The sequence below is a fragment of the Mesocricetus auratus genome, unplaced genomic scaffold (assembly GCF_017639785.1).
Source record: "Mesocricetus auratus isolate SY011 unplaced genomic scaffold, BCM_Maur_2.0 Super-Scaffold_100026, whole genome shotgun sequence".
Lineage (NCBI taxonomy): Eukaryota > Metazoa > Chordata > Mammalia > Rodentia > Cricetidae > Mesocricetus > Mesocricetus auratus.
The window spans coordinates 25,539,834-25,555,778 of record NW_024429207.1 but is presented as its reverse complement, the minus strand read 5'-3'; the positions used below and the strand labels follow the sequence as shown (position 1 = coordinate 25,555,778).

General features: G+C 44.0%; 1 protein-coding gene across 1 annotated transcript; it reads left to right on the top strand.

Moving 5' to 3' along the window:
* The first annotated feature begins 1 nt into the window (after position 1).
* Positions 2 to 10,335, top strand: Lsm1 (LSM1 homolog, mRNA degradation associated). Its single transcript, XM_040731737.1, has 4 exons — positions 2 to 194; positions 3,312 to 3,380; positions 5,161 to 5,276; positions 9,738 to 10,335. Exons 1-4 carry the CDS (start codon positions 149 to 151, stop codon positions 9,906 to 9,908), a joined length of 402 nt encoding a protein of 133 aa, XP_040587671.1. The 5' UTR covers positions 2 to 148; the 3' UTR covers positions 9,909 to 10,335.
* Positions 10,336 to 15,945: the final 5,610 nt, after the last annotated feature.

Genomic DNA, 15,945 nt, shown 5'->3' with positions numbered 1-15,945 from the left:
GTGGGTGGGGTAACTTGAAAGCGCTTCCGGCGACTAGCGGCATTTGAGTTGCAGGTGAGCGGCGGGTTCCCGTCCGTGTCCAGCCGACGGGCGACTGGATGCCCTCGCCCACCGCGGCTGTCCGGGGCCTGCCTTGCCTGAGCTCAAAATGAACTATATGCCCGGCACCGCCAGCCTCATCGAGGACATCGACAGTGAGTACCTCTCCCCGGGGCAAGCCTGCTGTGGGACCCTTCCTCGAGTGCGCTCCCCTGGAGACGGAGCTTCGAGAGTGAGCCCCGGCCCCGGCGGGGTGGCCCGCCTTCACAGCCCGCCCCTAAGCCCCCTCCTCTGCCCCCGGACTGGTGACCCTCACGCTGTGGGACCCCTCCCGAGGGGCAGCAGCCGACATGCCCACTGTTGAAGTGGCCCAGGCGACTGCCTTCGCGTACCCTGCTCTTCGCGGATGGATGAGTGCCCATGGGAGGACCCACCAAAGCCCGGCCGTGTTAAGACAGCGGCAGCTGGATTTAATTAGCAGACAGCGCAGGTTTTCCCTTGTGTAGCTAGCCACTGTCTGGGAGGACTTTCAGATTAAAGTTGAGGGCCAGGTGTCAGCCGCAATAACTGACTTTTTTAGAAAGGCTAAGTCTCTTCAGACTTAACTTTTTTTTTTTCAGTTCGACAGCTTTGCTTTACCTGAAAATAGGTCAGTCCTGTGCAAATCAAGAGGATTCAATTTCATCTTTTAAGGATTTTTGTTGTTTATATATGTTTAGTCTTGCACGTATGTGCACCATGTGCGTGCCTGGTACCCACGAAGTCAGATACCCTTTTCTTCATCAAATCCCCTGGAATTGGAGTTAAGGACAGTTGTGAGCCGCAGTGTGGATGCTGGTAACCGAGCTCATCCTCTGTAAGGGCAACATGTGTTCATTTGAGTCGTCTCTCCAGCCCACACTTTAATTTTTACCCCTAAATTCTTCCCTGTGTGTGGTTCCTCAAACAGCGTTTGTTTTGTTGTCTTGTTTTTTTGAGACAGGATTTCTCTGTGTAATATCCCTGACTGTCCTGGACCTCCCTTTGTAGACCAGGCTGACTGCCAACTCACAGAAATCCACCTGCCTCTGCCTCCTGAGTGCTGGGATGAAACGCATGTGCCACCACTGTCCGACCTTTCACACAGCATTTTAAAAGCAACATTAATGAAAAAAATGTGTATGAGTATGTATGTCTGCGTACTGTGTGCTTGCCTGTTGCTGGGGAGACCAGAAGAGGACATAGCATCCCCTGGATCTAGAGTTACAGATGGTTGTGAGCCAACATGTGGGTGCTGGGAATCGAACTCGGGACCTCTGTAAGAGCAGCCAGTGCTCTTAAGCGCTGAGCCATCTCTCCAGCCTGTAAACAGCATTTTTACATCATTTTAACCCTGTCACTTTTCAAAAGCAAAATGATTTATAACAGCTTCAAGCAAGTAAAAGTAAAAGAATTAATTAATTGTGTGAGTTTGCCAATTAGAGAACATCTAAGATTGCATCCTCTGGAAGAGCAGCCAGTGCTCCTCACCACTGAGCCCTCCCAGCCTTCCCTTGTTTTCTTCGTCTAACACTAGCTCTTGCTAATTTCCTTACTTCTTTGGACACTACCGTTTTTTAAAACAGGTGTTCTGAGTTGCCAGTTTGGTTCGTTTGCTCTGAGTCTGTAGACATCCTAGACCTACTTTAACATCATAGCTCCTATTTCCCATGTCTTCCATGTTTTCTTATTCCTTTTGAAGCTAAAGCTTGCCTCCAGTACTTTTCTGACTTTAACTCCTGTTCTTCTTTCTTTAACTTTGAGACGAATGTTAAATATACCACTTTTCCCCTGTATGCTTAATTTACTTATATTTCTCTAATTTTTTCATTTCAGCTTTCCCTTTCTCGTAGCCAAAATTTATCCTTCTAGGTCCAACTGGGATAGGTGTCGTTTCTTAAGTCTTATGTAATTAAGATTTGCTTGCAACAGGCGTTGGTGGTGCATGCCTTTAATTCCAGCATGGGGGGGGAGGGGGGCAGGCGGATCTCTGTGAGTTCGAAGGCAGCCTGGGCTACAGAGCAAGTGCCAGGATAGGCTCCAAAGCTACACAGAGAAACCCTGTCTCGAAAAACCAAAATAAAAAAGATTTGCTTGCTTGTGATACTTAATTGTAGCCTAATATGACTAAAGTCCTTTAGAGAAGAATCATTGCCCCTTTCTCTGTATAGAAAGTACTTAATTGTAGCCTAATATGACTAAAGTCCTTTAGAGAAGAATCATTGCCCCTTTCTCTGTATAGAAAGTACTTTATGCATAACATTAAAGAAATGAGTGGTTAAAATCTTGTATGCTTTTCTAATATCTGACTTATTCTAATCCCTTACTGTCACCTTAATGTTATCTCTTCAGAGAGAGCTCCCCCTACATTTAGTATAGCCATTTTGGTGTGTCCTTCATTCTACAGTCATGCTGTCTTATATATTAATTCTGCTATATTTATTGCATGAGGTAGTTCATAAGGATGATGACTTTTTTAAAGATTTATTTGTTATGTAAAACAGTGTTCTGTCTGCATGCATCCCTGCAGGCCTGAAGAGAGCACCAGATCTCATTACAGATGGTTGTGAACCACCATGTGGTTTCTGGGAATTGAACTCAAGACCTCTGGGAAAAAGTCAGCCAGTGCTCTTTCTTTTTTCGAGGCAGGGTTTCTCTGTGGCTTTGGAGGCTGTCCTGGAACTCGCTCTTGTAGACCAGGCTGATCTCAAACTCACAGAGATCCACTTTTCTCTGCCTACTGAGTGCGGGGATTAAAGGCATGTGCCACTGCTGCCTGGCCTCAGCCAGTGCTCTTAACCAATGAGGCCAGCGTGGTCTACAGAGGGGGAGGGTGGTGGGGAGCAAGTGTTCCAGGACATCCAGGGGCTACACAGAGAAACCATGTCTCAGAAAACAAAGGGGCGGGGGAATGTAAGAAAGGAAAAGTTAAGGTAATTCTAGGATTAAGGTGGAGAAATTACATGACACTAAGGATTAAATGTGAGCATCAGAGCCTGGATCCAGTTGCCCTTCCTTGGCTGCTCAGTATCCTTTTCTAACTACAGTACCACTCTGAGTCTTTACAGCACTGATCTCATCCAAATCCCAGGCTGCCCTTGCCTTCCCTCCCATGTCTTACAATGAACGCCACCCTAAAAACATTACAAGAGGGTCAGTACAGCTTAAACAGCTAATAACTGAATTTTGATGTTACCATATAAGCTCACTGGAACTGTCACTTTTGTTTTAAAGATCTTTTCTCCTTTCCCCAGAAAAGCACTTGGTGCTGCTCCGAGATGGAAGGACACTTATAGGTTTTCTAAGAAGCATTGATCAGTTTGGTATGTATTGTTGTGATCTCACCCTTTAATCCCGTTGAATTTTTTGGTGTCATTTTTATTCAAATTTACTTATCTCTAACTTTTCCCCATGTGTCAACAAAGTGAACTGAAACTGACTTGACTTTCACTAGTGTTTTTATTTTATTTCCCCATTAGAGGGAGCCAAATGGCAGAAAAAAAATTAGTCTTCAAATCATTTCCTGTGGTCATCCCTCCCTGTCCCCTAAAAATAGAGTAGAAGCCATTTCCTGAAGCTGTTGAAAGTGGGGCAATAAACTCAATAGTTTACATATAGGAATATATCAGATTTAGGAGTTAATCTTCATTTTGCAGTCTGCATTTTCTGTTTCCCTTTGATATAGATGCTTCTGAGTTCACACTGAACATTTGTAGGTCATCTGCCAGATCCCCAGATTTGAACGTGAGGAAAAACTTAGCTGAACCACCGGAATTTAGAAGATAATAAACAGCCAGCCATGAGACTATGTCTCAGATACTTACTAGGCTGAGGCAAAAGGATCACTTTGGAAATAGATCAAAAACCATCTCAAACAAGACAATAAGATATGGCCGGGCGTTAGTGGCGCACACCTTTAATCCCAGCACTCGGGAAGCAGAGGCAGGCGTATCTGTGAGTTTGAGACCAGCCTGGTCTACAGAGCTAGTTCCAGGGCAGCCTCCAAAGCCACAGAGAAACCCTGTCTCAAAAAACCAAAAAAAAAAAAAAAAAGACAATAAGATACAAACATCACAGGCCTGGACTCAGGGGTTAAGAACACTGACTGCTCTTCCAGAGGACCCAGATCCAATTCCCAGCACCCCCATGGCAGCTCACAACTGTCTGTAACTCCAGTTTCAGGGCATTCAACACCCTCACACAGACATACATGTAGGCAAAATACCAATGTACATAAAACAAAAATTTTTAAAAAGATACAAACATCAATTTTTGTTCAAGTAAAACAAGTAGTTTGAAAGAAGAAAATTTCTCCTACATCTTAAATTCATCAAAGTGCTTTGAAGGAATAATAGTGAATATTGAGATTACCCGTATGCTTATCTGACAAGATGAAGAAAGATTCTTGCTGTGTCATAATCCTTAAAAATTACATTGGGTTACACCGGGCAGTGGTGTCGCACGCCTTTAATCCCAGCACTCGGGAGGCAGAGGCAGGCGGATCTCTGAGTTCCAGGCCAGGAAGGACCGACAGCCTCCAAAACAATACAGAGAAACCTTGTCTCGTAAATACCAAAAAAAAAAAAAAAATTACATTGGGTTACATGAATCATAAGTACTGAACAAAAGTGAAGTCATCACACTGCAAAGAACTCTCCTTCCAAAAAATCAGAGCTTTAGTCTTGGCAGTTGTCTAGGCTCAAATTTTCAAGATTTCTATTTGTTTCTATCTTTCTAGAGACCGTGTTGATACTAGCAGTTAAATAATATAGAAGTAACTTATTCCTGCCTTCATTCATCTATTAGCCCGAATAATGGAAAATACTCTTTACTTGTTTGAATGTCTCCTAAAACTGAACATATGGTGGCTTCTGCCTGTAATTGCAGCATGTATAAGAGGTTGAGGCAGGAGAATCATCACAGGTTTTAGGACAGCCTGAATTACATCATGATTTCCAGGCCAGGTGAGGCTAGAATGAGAGTCTACCACCTCCCCAAAATAAGAAAATAAAAATAAAACAAATTCTCCTAAATGGTTTGTTGAAATTAATGAAATTTAAAGATAACTAAATAACTAAATGTTTCTTCTCTGTGTGCTTGTAGCTAACTTAGTGCTGCATCAAACTGTGGAACGCATTCATGTGGGCAAAAAGTACGGTGATATTCCTCGAGGGATTTTTGTGGTCAGAGGAGAGAATGTGGTCCTCCTAGGAGAAATAGTAAGTGAAAACTTAAGCTGCTGTGGGTCTGGGCACTGATGCTAACTGCCTTCTTCCCAGGTTCACAGGCTTTTCACAAGAACCCACCAGTTAGGGGAGCTGGCGTTGCCAAAGCAACACTGCAACAGGTAGTTAACACATTCCATTGCCTTTTGCCTTTTTAAAGATTTGATCTTGCTAGCAAAATATTGTTGGCTTTAGCCAATTGAAAACAGTATTGCCGGTGCTTGCTTTCATACCACATATACTAATATTGGAATAATACAAAGATGAGCATGGCCCCTCATCTGGAAAGAAAGAAACAAACAGTATTTCCGGGTGTGATGGCTCATGTCTATAATCCTAGCAGTTGAGAAGCTATGGTAAGTGGAACTCCTCTAGTTTGAAGCTAAGCTATGCTGTATGGTGAGTTCCAGGCCAACCCAGGCTCCAAAGTAATACCATCTTTTAAAAGAATAAAACAGCTGGATGGTGATGCACACCTTCAATCCCAGTACTTGGGAGGAAGGGGCAGATGATCTCTGTGAGTTCAAATCCAACTGGTCTACAAAGCTAGTTCCAGGACAGCCAGGGCTATACAAAGAAACCTTGTCTCGACCCCCCCCCCAAAAAAGAATAAAACAAGAACAAATACATTGATCATTCATGTAGTTTTAAATAATGTCTAATAACAAAAAGTTAGATAATTTTAATGATGTGTCCTGATTTATAAAAGTATAATTTAAAGCTAGAAGTATATCATAATGGTACAATCCTTGCCTGGCTCTGAAAACAAGAAAATGTACATGTTGGAATATTTTAATTATTTAAATAATTAGTTAGGAGTTGGAGAGATGACTTGGTGACTAAGAGCACATACTGTTCTCACTGAGAGCCTGAGTTTGGTTCCCAGGTCACAATTGCCTATAACTCAAGCTCCAGGGGATCCCAGAACACCTATGCTCATATGCACATGCCATCCCCAACACTTACATAATTTTAAAAAATAATAAAATTAAATAATTGATTGCAAGCAATTTTTCATGGCATGAAGTTAATTGGCAGCATTTAAGGAAAGTATCATATACATTTTTAAAGGGGAAAAAGGAAAACAATAGGTATAGGCAAAGCCATTCTGGAGTTTCAGAATGGAACTCATGACCAGGGAGTAGAGGCCTGAATATGTGTGCCAGAAAGACCAGATAGTAAGTGAGATGTTAAATTACATCTTACTATGTGTATTTGTGTGTGTACGCATTAGAAGATGATTATATGTATGTGTTTATGTATACATGTATATGTATTTTTCTTTTAACAATAACTTGAGATAATTCTGTCAGGGACAGTTTGATTGAGAGACCTCACGTTGGGAATAGCCTAACTCAGCTGTGTAATGAGTTAGAAGTCAGCTTGGACTGGGAAGATGGCTCACTGAGGAAATGTTTGCTGCACAAGCATGCAAGCCTGCGTTTGCCCCCCCGGGTACCGACATAGCAGCCAGGCATGGTGGTACAGACTGCAACTCCCAGCACTGGGAGCTAATGATGGGTAGATTCTGGGAATTCAGAGGCCAGCCAGTCTAGCTGAAACCGAGAGTTCCAGGTTCCCTGAGAGACTATCTGAAAAACTAAGGGGGTGATAAAGCACCTTTGTCAACCTCTGGCCTCCACATGCACACACACATAAAAACATGCACCCGAATACTGCTGTGAAATGTATTCATACACCATTGTTTTAAAATATTTTTTTGTGATAGGGCTAGAAAGATGGCTCAGCAGTTAAGAGCACTTGCTGCTCTTGCTGGGTTCAGTCCCCAGCACCCACATAGTGGCTTACAGCCATCTGTAACTTCCAAGGGCTGATACCTTCTGTGGGCTCTGGGCATGCACACAGTGCACATACATACACAGGTGTAAAGCATTCATACACAATAAAAAATCTTTTTCTTTAGAAAGAATGATTATGTCAGTCATCAGTCAGGAGAAATTATGTACTAACGACCAAAAAAACCTTTAGCCAGGATCTGTTCAGAGAAGCATTGCATTGCTGAAGAAGTAAGTCTCTAATGGTGGCACATGCCTGTAGTCTCAGAAATAAGGAGACTGAGGCAGGAAGGTCACAAGTTTCTAGCCAGCCTGGGCAAGACCTTGTTCCAAAAAAAAAAAAAAAAAAGGTGCTTGGATTCTCCTTGATGATGGAGAGTCCCAGCCCTAAGAAAGTTTACTCTGGAAAGATGGTTGAATCATAATCACTATGAATAGTTCAGTGAGTGATACACTGAACAGCCCAGGAAGCAGAGAGCTAAGAACATTGTCTTTTCTTCACTCCATGGTTATAAGGGAAGAGTTAGGTATTTATATGTAGTTTTTAGCAGATAACCTTTGACCCAGGGAACTGACGCAACTTGTGTGGCTTCTAACCTCCTGGTGAGAGTCCTCCCTCTGACACCACAACTGCTGAGCTCGAGTCCTTGGAGGCAAGTGTCAGCTATTATCCAGACTGAAACATTTGCAGTTTTTCTGATCAGTGTCTTTGCAAGCTTTCTCATCAGAAGTCATGAAAGGGACTGGAAAGATGGCTCAGTACTGAGTACTTACTGCTCTTCTAGCTCTTGTACAGAGCCTGGATTCACTTCCAGCACCCACACAGGGGAGCGCATAACTGACTGTAATGTAACTCCAGCTCCAGAAGGTATGACACCCTTTTCTGGCCTCTGCACACACCCCTGACTAGACATTAAAGAATAAATATTTTAAAAAGTCACAGGAGATAAGTGGCACACCTCTAACCCCAGCATTCACTAAGGACAGTGTATGGAGGCCAGCCTGGGCTAGGTAGTGAGTTCTAGGACAGACAGTTTTTGCTGTGTGACCAAGATCCTATCTGCGAGGAGTAGGGAGCCCAGAAATATATTGCTATTTTGTCTATGTAGGCTTTCCATGCTACAGAAACACAGCTAATACTATACATTGTAAGAATGATAAAAATCTGTGAATAGTAAGGTTCCTTTATAGTTCATTACAAAATTGGTTATTAAATGTTTATGCCAAGTTTACAGTGTTAAATGAAAATAAAATTTACAGTCACTATTTGTGTTATGGGTTTGTTTTTATTTTTAAGTTGTGTATGCACCTGATCTGATGCAAACCAGTGCAGGGCTTGCTAGCATACACGGGGCTCTGGCCAGCACCGTGGAACAAAACAGTTCCTAGGCCAGTAAAATGGCTTGGGGGTTTAAAACACATGTGCAAGTCTGACAATCAGAGTTCAATTCCCAGAACCTAAGAGAATGTGGGAGGAGAGGAGGACTCCAGAGTTATCCCTAGGCCGTCACACATTCACTGAAACACACATACAAAGCTTAAAAACACAGTCCCAAACCTAAACATATAATCAGTGTCTCTGATAACTAATAGAGTGACTAGCCTACACCTGAAAATTGGTAATATTCACCAAATATTGTTGTTCCATACTAGAATTATGAATAATTTTAAAATTTCAGATTGCCTGCTAATATTAATTTCCTACAGTGTGCATGTGTTTTTGAAGTAAGGGAAATTAAGTAATATTTTTATTAAAAGAATGTACGTGGGCATGGTGGCGCATGCTTTTAATCCCAGAACTTGGGAGGCAGAGGCTCTGTGAGTTCAAGGATAGCCTGGTCTAGAGAGTTCCAGCACAGCTAGGACTACACAAAGAAACCTTAAATTGAAAAACCAAAAAAAGAAAAAGCCACCGGGTGTTGGTGGCACACGCCTTTAATCCCAGCACTTGGGAGGCAGAGGTAGGCGGATCTATGTGAGTTCGAGGCCAGCCTGGTCTACAGAGCAAGTTCCAGGACAGCCTCCAAAACAATACAGAGAAACACTGTCTCGAAAAACCAAAAAAAAAAAAAAAAAAAAAAAAAAAGAAAAAAGAAAAACTGTAAATTACAAGATTTCTCTGTAGCTATCGTGTCCTGGAGTTACTTTCTGTAAACAGCCTTAGAGAGGTGTGAATGCAGGTGCATGAAGGGGTCAGAGGAGGTCTTGGGTATCAGTGCTCATTTTGTACCTTGTTTGAGACAGGGTCCTTTCCACTGTGTGCCCCAAGCTAACTGGCAGTGCAGTTTCCAGGGATTCTGCTGTTTCTCCCATCTCCCTGTAGGAGCACTGAGATCATAGGTGTGTGCTACTGTGTCCAGCTTTATGTGCTCCTAGGGATTCAAACTCAGGTCTTCACAGGTACCAGCAAGCACTCTACACATTGAGTTATCTCCTAAGCAAGTTAACCCTGACTAACATGGGACTTCACCAACTGCTGCATGCACATTCTGAGTGGTGTATATTGTGTAGTATGTTACCTGCCTCTGTCTGCAGGAGTGGTAGTTCAGCCTTATCACGGTTATGAAAAGCAGTCCAAGCTACATACTGGAATCTGTTTGTCTGAAGGTTTTCTATTCTGGACTTCACGGGAAGTTGTTCAAACCTGCCTGTTTTGCAGGACTTGGAAAAGGAGAGCGACACGCCCCTCCAGCAAGTATCTATTGAGGAGATCCTAGAAGAACAGAGGGTAGAACAGCAGACCAGACTGGAGGCAGAGAAGCTGAAGGTCCAGGCCCTTAAAGATCGAGGCCTCTCCATTCCTCGGGCAGATACTCTGGATGAGTACTGAGTCCCCGCTCTAGAAAGCAAGGCCTGTCACCTGGTCACATCACACATTTGACCAAAGACTGTCAGAAGTGAAAGGTGATCTTACTCTTTCACATATGCCAACATGAAGAAATCATGTGATTTGTTTTTTTAACAAAAGCACTGTATATTTTGATTTGCTTTTCTGTGTCAAACAGTCTCATATAGCCCTGGCTGACCTAGAACTCACTACGTAGACCAGGCTGACCTCTGACTTGTGGGATTACAGGTGGCTTCACCGTGTCCAGCTTTATTGTTTAAAGAAAAGGGGCGTGACCCACCCCCACACAAGTCACCATGGAGCCAAGAATCACGTCTGTATATTGCTTTTCTTAGCTCAGAGTTTACATTTCTTTTCAAAAGATATTTCCTCATTTATTTGTAAATAAAGAATGAATCCCGTAATGTCATATTGTTTCACAAAACGGAGTTGCCTCTGGTGAAATGACAAAAGGTGTGAGTATCCATTTGCTAGGATCCCCTGCCATCATAATTCCAAGTAGTTGGCTGCTTGGGAAGGCATTTTCATGCTCTCTTGCTGGTTCCTGTTCCCATTTTCATGTTTATATATGATCAAGTTTCAAGATTGAGAAGGGAGTTTTCAAGGAACTAGTTACAACAGAAGCCTCTTGTTTAAAAAACTTAAACCCTGCTCTACCCACAGCTATCCCAAACTATTTCTTATGTCTTCATAATATGCTTTGTTCTCAGAGACTTCTGTTAATTTAGCTAGGTTTCCAGGTCCTTTCCACTTAAGTTTTGATCGTCATTTGCTTAGATCATCACCAAAAAAAAAAAAAATCCACAAATGGTGTTTAGTAACTACTGATTCATAGTGGCACACTGTGTTGGAGAGTAATGATTGCATCAGTATAACAGATGACCCTTCAAAGGCAGACAACAGACAATGAAGCAACAGCATAAAAATTGGCTTATTGTCACATTGAAATGATTCTCAGTAATTATCCCAGATATTTCCTTTCTATGATCTTTTGGACAGTGGTACTCTTTCTTTCATAAGATCTTTGTGGATTGTTTTATGCTGTGATATGATATACTTAGTTTATGTTTTCAGGTGTTTAAAAAATCTGTCCCAGATGCCTGTAAGCCATTTGGCATGTTAATTCTTCATTTTGGAGTTGGCTTTACCGTAGATACTTTTGAAAGAAATTATGCTTGGATTGAGGATGTAGCTCAGCAATAGTGCTTAGAATGTGCAAGGTTCATGGGTGCCAAGTAGTGGAGACAGAGGCAGGCAGATCTCTGTTGAGCCCGAGACCAGCCTGACCTACACAGTGAATTCCAGGACAGCCAAGGCCACACAAAGAAACTCTGTCTCAAAAAACAAGCAAAAAAAGAATGTGCAATGTTCATATCACATATCTAAGTATAGGGACAGTAGAGTGACTGTTTAATTGCCCTTTGCTGGTTTAGAACATTTGGCACCTTCAAGAGCTGTAGGTCACTTTTTTCAACATCAGACATTTCTTTGCAAGGTTCAGTCATGTGTGACATATTGTTTCTGATCTACATCATGCAGCAGTCTGGAATTGAACCTAAAAGTTAAACTGTTTGGACTGCTTCCTTCCTCTTATTTCCCAGATTGCCCAGCTTGGGGGCTTGCTTCTACTGCCTCTCCCTGACCCCAACCACTGTGGGTGTACTCCTATTACACTGCAGGAACAATTCCAGTTCATATTAAAAGTTCCTACCAATTGGGGCAGCTGCTTTCAGAGGGGAAATGAGATCGTCCAACGTGCTGTTTGTGGCTTCTTCATTCGGAAATAACTGAGCATATCTGTTTCAGGTCCTTTTTTTTCTAAACTCTTCCTAGGCCCTTCGTATATTTGATTTCATAGTCTCTGCTTTCTAAACCCACATCTCTCCACTCTGAATAGGATACAAAATAGAGTTCAAAAACAAAGAAATAGAGCACATCTTGTTTAATGAAGTCGGGTTACATGTAAAATTTGCATGCGTGTATATGGATACTGGTAATATACATTTCTGAGTGACTCAAACACTTGAAAAGCATTATATATAGTCCATTATAAAAGTACATCTTCATTGCCCTATCTTTGATTTCTAACCACTAAAGATTACCTTTGCCTGGGATGGAGCTGAATCTGACATCTAAGCTTAGAATACCTTAGCTCTGCATGAATGCTTTTCAATCTTCAGAGCTCTGCTCAAGCTTTGCCCTCCTTGACTGCCTGTTCAAAACATCTCTAGAACAGAAAGGTAACTCAGCGGTAGAAAGCTTGTTTAGCATGAGCATTTGAGGTAGGGAAAGAAAACCTCAAAAATCCTACCTCCACCTGTTTCCCTTCCAGCTTTATTTTTTACACTGATGACCATTGATGGCTGACAAAAGTCATTACTGTCTGAACCCCCAGAGTAAACGCCTAAGACTGGGATTTTTGAGTGTATAAACATATGTCTATAATCCCAGCACTTGGGAGGCTGAAAGGCAGGAAGGTTGTGTATTTAAAGCCAACCTCTACTACAATGTGAATTGGAAGTCAGCCTGGGCTACGTGAGTCCCTGTCTTTAAAAAAAGGAAAAGCCATGGCTAGTGGTGTACACCTTTAATCCCTGCACTTGGGAGGCAAAGATAGGAGGACTTCTGGTCACATAGAGAGTTCTAGAACTACATAGACCCTGTTTCAACCATACCAAACCAAGCAGAAGAGTGGAGTTTTCTGTGTGCTCCAAACTGTAGCCCCAACATCTGAATGATGCTTGAAATACTAGGTTTCACTATAAAGCTGTTGAAGGCTAGATTGATACCGATAAATGAGCAGGGTGGTGGCAATGCATGCCTTAATCCCAGGATTTGGCAGGTGGATCTCTGAGTTCCAGAACAGCCAGGGCTGTTACACAGAGAAACCAAAAAAGACAGATAAATGGATGAAAATACAGCTGTCAGTTCAGGTTGACTCATACACTTTGGGGACCAGAAGTGTACGAAAAGGTGAGGACAGCTGGGGGTACTGAGCAATCAGGAGGTGAGCAATTACACATAAATGTTCCCCTAGGACTACCTTAGCTGTAGGCCACAGCTGTAAAGAATCTGTCAGTATCTGAGAAAACATCTCAAGAGAAGAATGCGTCAGAAAGCTAGGGCCCCAGTTGCCTGTTCTTCCAGCTGCCTTCCGGGAAACTGGACTGCAGTTTCCACCCATCACTTTGCATGTGGCCATTCCCTTTTCTATTGGGAACAAAAGGTGGTTTTGTGGGTGTTTAATTTTCTCTGCTCAGTCTTACATTTACTAATCAAAAGTGAATGTTGGGCTAAGTGGGTGTATGCACCTGGAGTTCTACCAGGGAAGCCGAGGCAGGGCCAGCCTCCACAACATAGTCAACTCTCCAGTTTGTTTTAAAGAGGACCCAGAGGGATGGCTCAGGTTCAGTGGTTAAGAGCACTAACTGCTTTTTTCTGGTGTGGTTCCTAGCACCCACATGGCAGTTCACAACTGTTAACTCCAATTCCAGGTTCCTGATGCCTTCTTTGGGCCTCCATGAGCACCTGGCACATGAATGGTACACAGAAATGCATTGAGGGCAAATACAAAGTAAAATTTTAAATAGCCCCCCCCCAAAAAAAAAAGAAGCTGGGCATGATAGCACTAGCCTTTAATCCCAGAATTTGAAGGGCAGGCAGGGAGGGAGAAATGAACTGGGGTGACCCACCCCTTTAATCTCAGCATTGAGGGAGGCAGAGGCAGCAGGATTTCTGGGTGGCACCCCTTCTCCCTCACCTGTCCTACAAGAGCCCTCCTTTGAGTCTGTGAATCGTAGTCATACTCACAGTGTCTTAACTGTAGACTCACACGGGGGACATTCAGTATAGGCTGGCTGGGTAGTCAATGGAGTTCCCTTTTCTGTTCCAAAGCCTTGCCCCTCTCCCAACCTGCTCTGTCTGTCCGGTCTCCTTCATGTAGGCTGTGCTCTAATCAACATGGAAAGCCAGATATAGATACCCAGAATCAGAGGACATTCCCAGATCTTTCTCGACCTTTTAGCTCAGAGGAACAGCAAGAGTTAAACAGTCATTCGGCTTGGAAAGGACTGGGAAGGCAAGCCTTGGCCCTGGGGGAGGTCATTCAACATGCCCTCCCTGAGTCAACGGCAGCCCGTCTCTGACATCAGCAACAGCTGTATGCCTCAGTGCTCCAGTCTGCCCACACTGTCCCCCCTCCTAACTCTGAATGCCATAATTCTCCACAAAACGGCAACAGCAGGGCCTTGAACATTATCTGAACGGCTTGTCCCACACGACCCCCCTCCCAACTCTCTAGCACCTTCTCTGAAGGCAGGTCCACGTGTATCCGAGGTTGCACGTGTCCCAAGCAATGGGCCGGGAAAAGCTAGGGCAGCCAAGCCTGCCAGCACACCCTCTGCCTAGACACAGGCTGCAGAAGAACAGGCCTCCGTCCTCCTGGAACTCACTGAGGGCCAGAAGCAGCGCAGGTAGGTTTCCTGAGCCAAAGATGTGCCTCTTGCTCCTCTAAGCAGTGTCTCAATGGAGGAGTAGGAATTCACTCTGTCCTCGTAAGAACTGAGTGCTGGAGCCAGCAACAGGGCTGGAGAACGAAACAGTACCTGTGTCTGGGATGTAATCCCTTAGAAGAGGGTGGGCGTGGTAGCACATGCCTGTAATCCCAGCACTTGGGAGTCAGAGGCAGGAGAATTAGGATTTCAAGGCTCATGTCAGCTAAAGTTTTAGGACAGCCCAGGTTAGGCACTCCATCTTAGAACAGAACAGACAAGCACACATGGGTCAAGCACTGGGTTACACCTTTCCAGGGGCACTGATGGGGGAGGGTTAGCATCAGGGACAAACACTAGAAAACTGAGTGGACAAAACTGAACAGTGGCAGAAGAGTAGTTACAGTGGATCTTGGGGACTAGATCCTGGGACCTTGGGTGCCTCAAAGCAGTAGCTCTCACAGGCCCTCTCACACAACTTTACCAGAATGGAAATGTAGGCTATAGGACTCATCCATATGTCCTTTTATCTAATTGCCTTGAAAAGGGTGGGCCTTGTCTTGACTCAGGACAGTAGTTGACAGGATACAGAAATCCAACACTGGCTGCAGGGTTTGGGGGCAGGGCAAATCTAATGAGACTATTGGCAACATTATTGCTATAGGAAATTGGCTTAGGAGCAGCCTCAAAGTGCCTTTGCCAGGAAGAGAGATCTCACAAGAGCAGTACTGGCATGCCCCAGGCAGTTCAAAGGCTCCATGGGTCTTTGCGGCCCAGTACCACAGGTTCCCCTACCTGCAAAAACTGTCGTGAGTAGATGTCCAAGTACTTGTACTTGTCATTCCCACCTTTCTGTAGAGGCCAAGTCCTGTAGCAGGCCTGACTGATAGTTTTGCAGCTTTTTAACATTTCTATTTATGTATGTATTTATTTATTTAGAGATAGGGGTCTTTCTGTGTAGCCTTGGCTGTCCTGAAACTTACCGTGTAGATGAGGCTGGCCTCGAACTCACAGAGACCTACTTGCCTCTGCCTCAGAGTGCTGTGATTAAGGCGCGCACCACCACACCTGGCTCTGGTCTTGTAGCCTTAACTTACTCTTTGGTTCTTTTACCCTGGCTCGCTCTCTCAGCTGGTGTTTCTGAACAGAGGCGGTCCACCTCAGCTGGTGGGCGTTTAAGTGAATGCTGGATGTGGGGCTTGAGGACAGGGCTCACGGTTTGCATTTAAAACTTTGGAGAAGCTGTGTGCCTTCTGTCCAACAGCCCCATCTCAATCCCCCCCCCCGCATCGACTGAGCCTGGCCCTCTCCACTCCCTTCTACGCACTCTGCCTCCTCCCACCTTGGCCAGTGCTGCAGCATGAGGCAATCACTCCATCCTTGACCCTCTGCACAGTGACTGATGGCTTTTTTATCTCCAAGTGATGATGCACAGCCTTCCGCTGGAAGCATTTAAGGCAGAGCGCTTGACTCGAGCCGCAGCTGCAAGACCTTGAGCGGCTCAGGAAGAACAAATCCTTGAGTGCAGC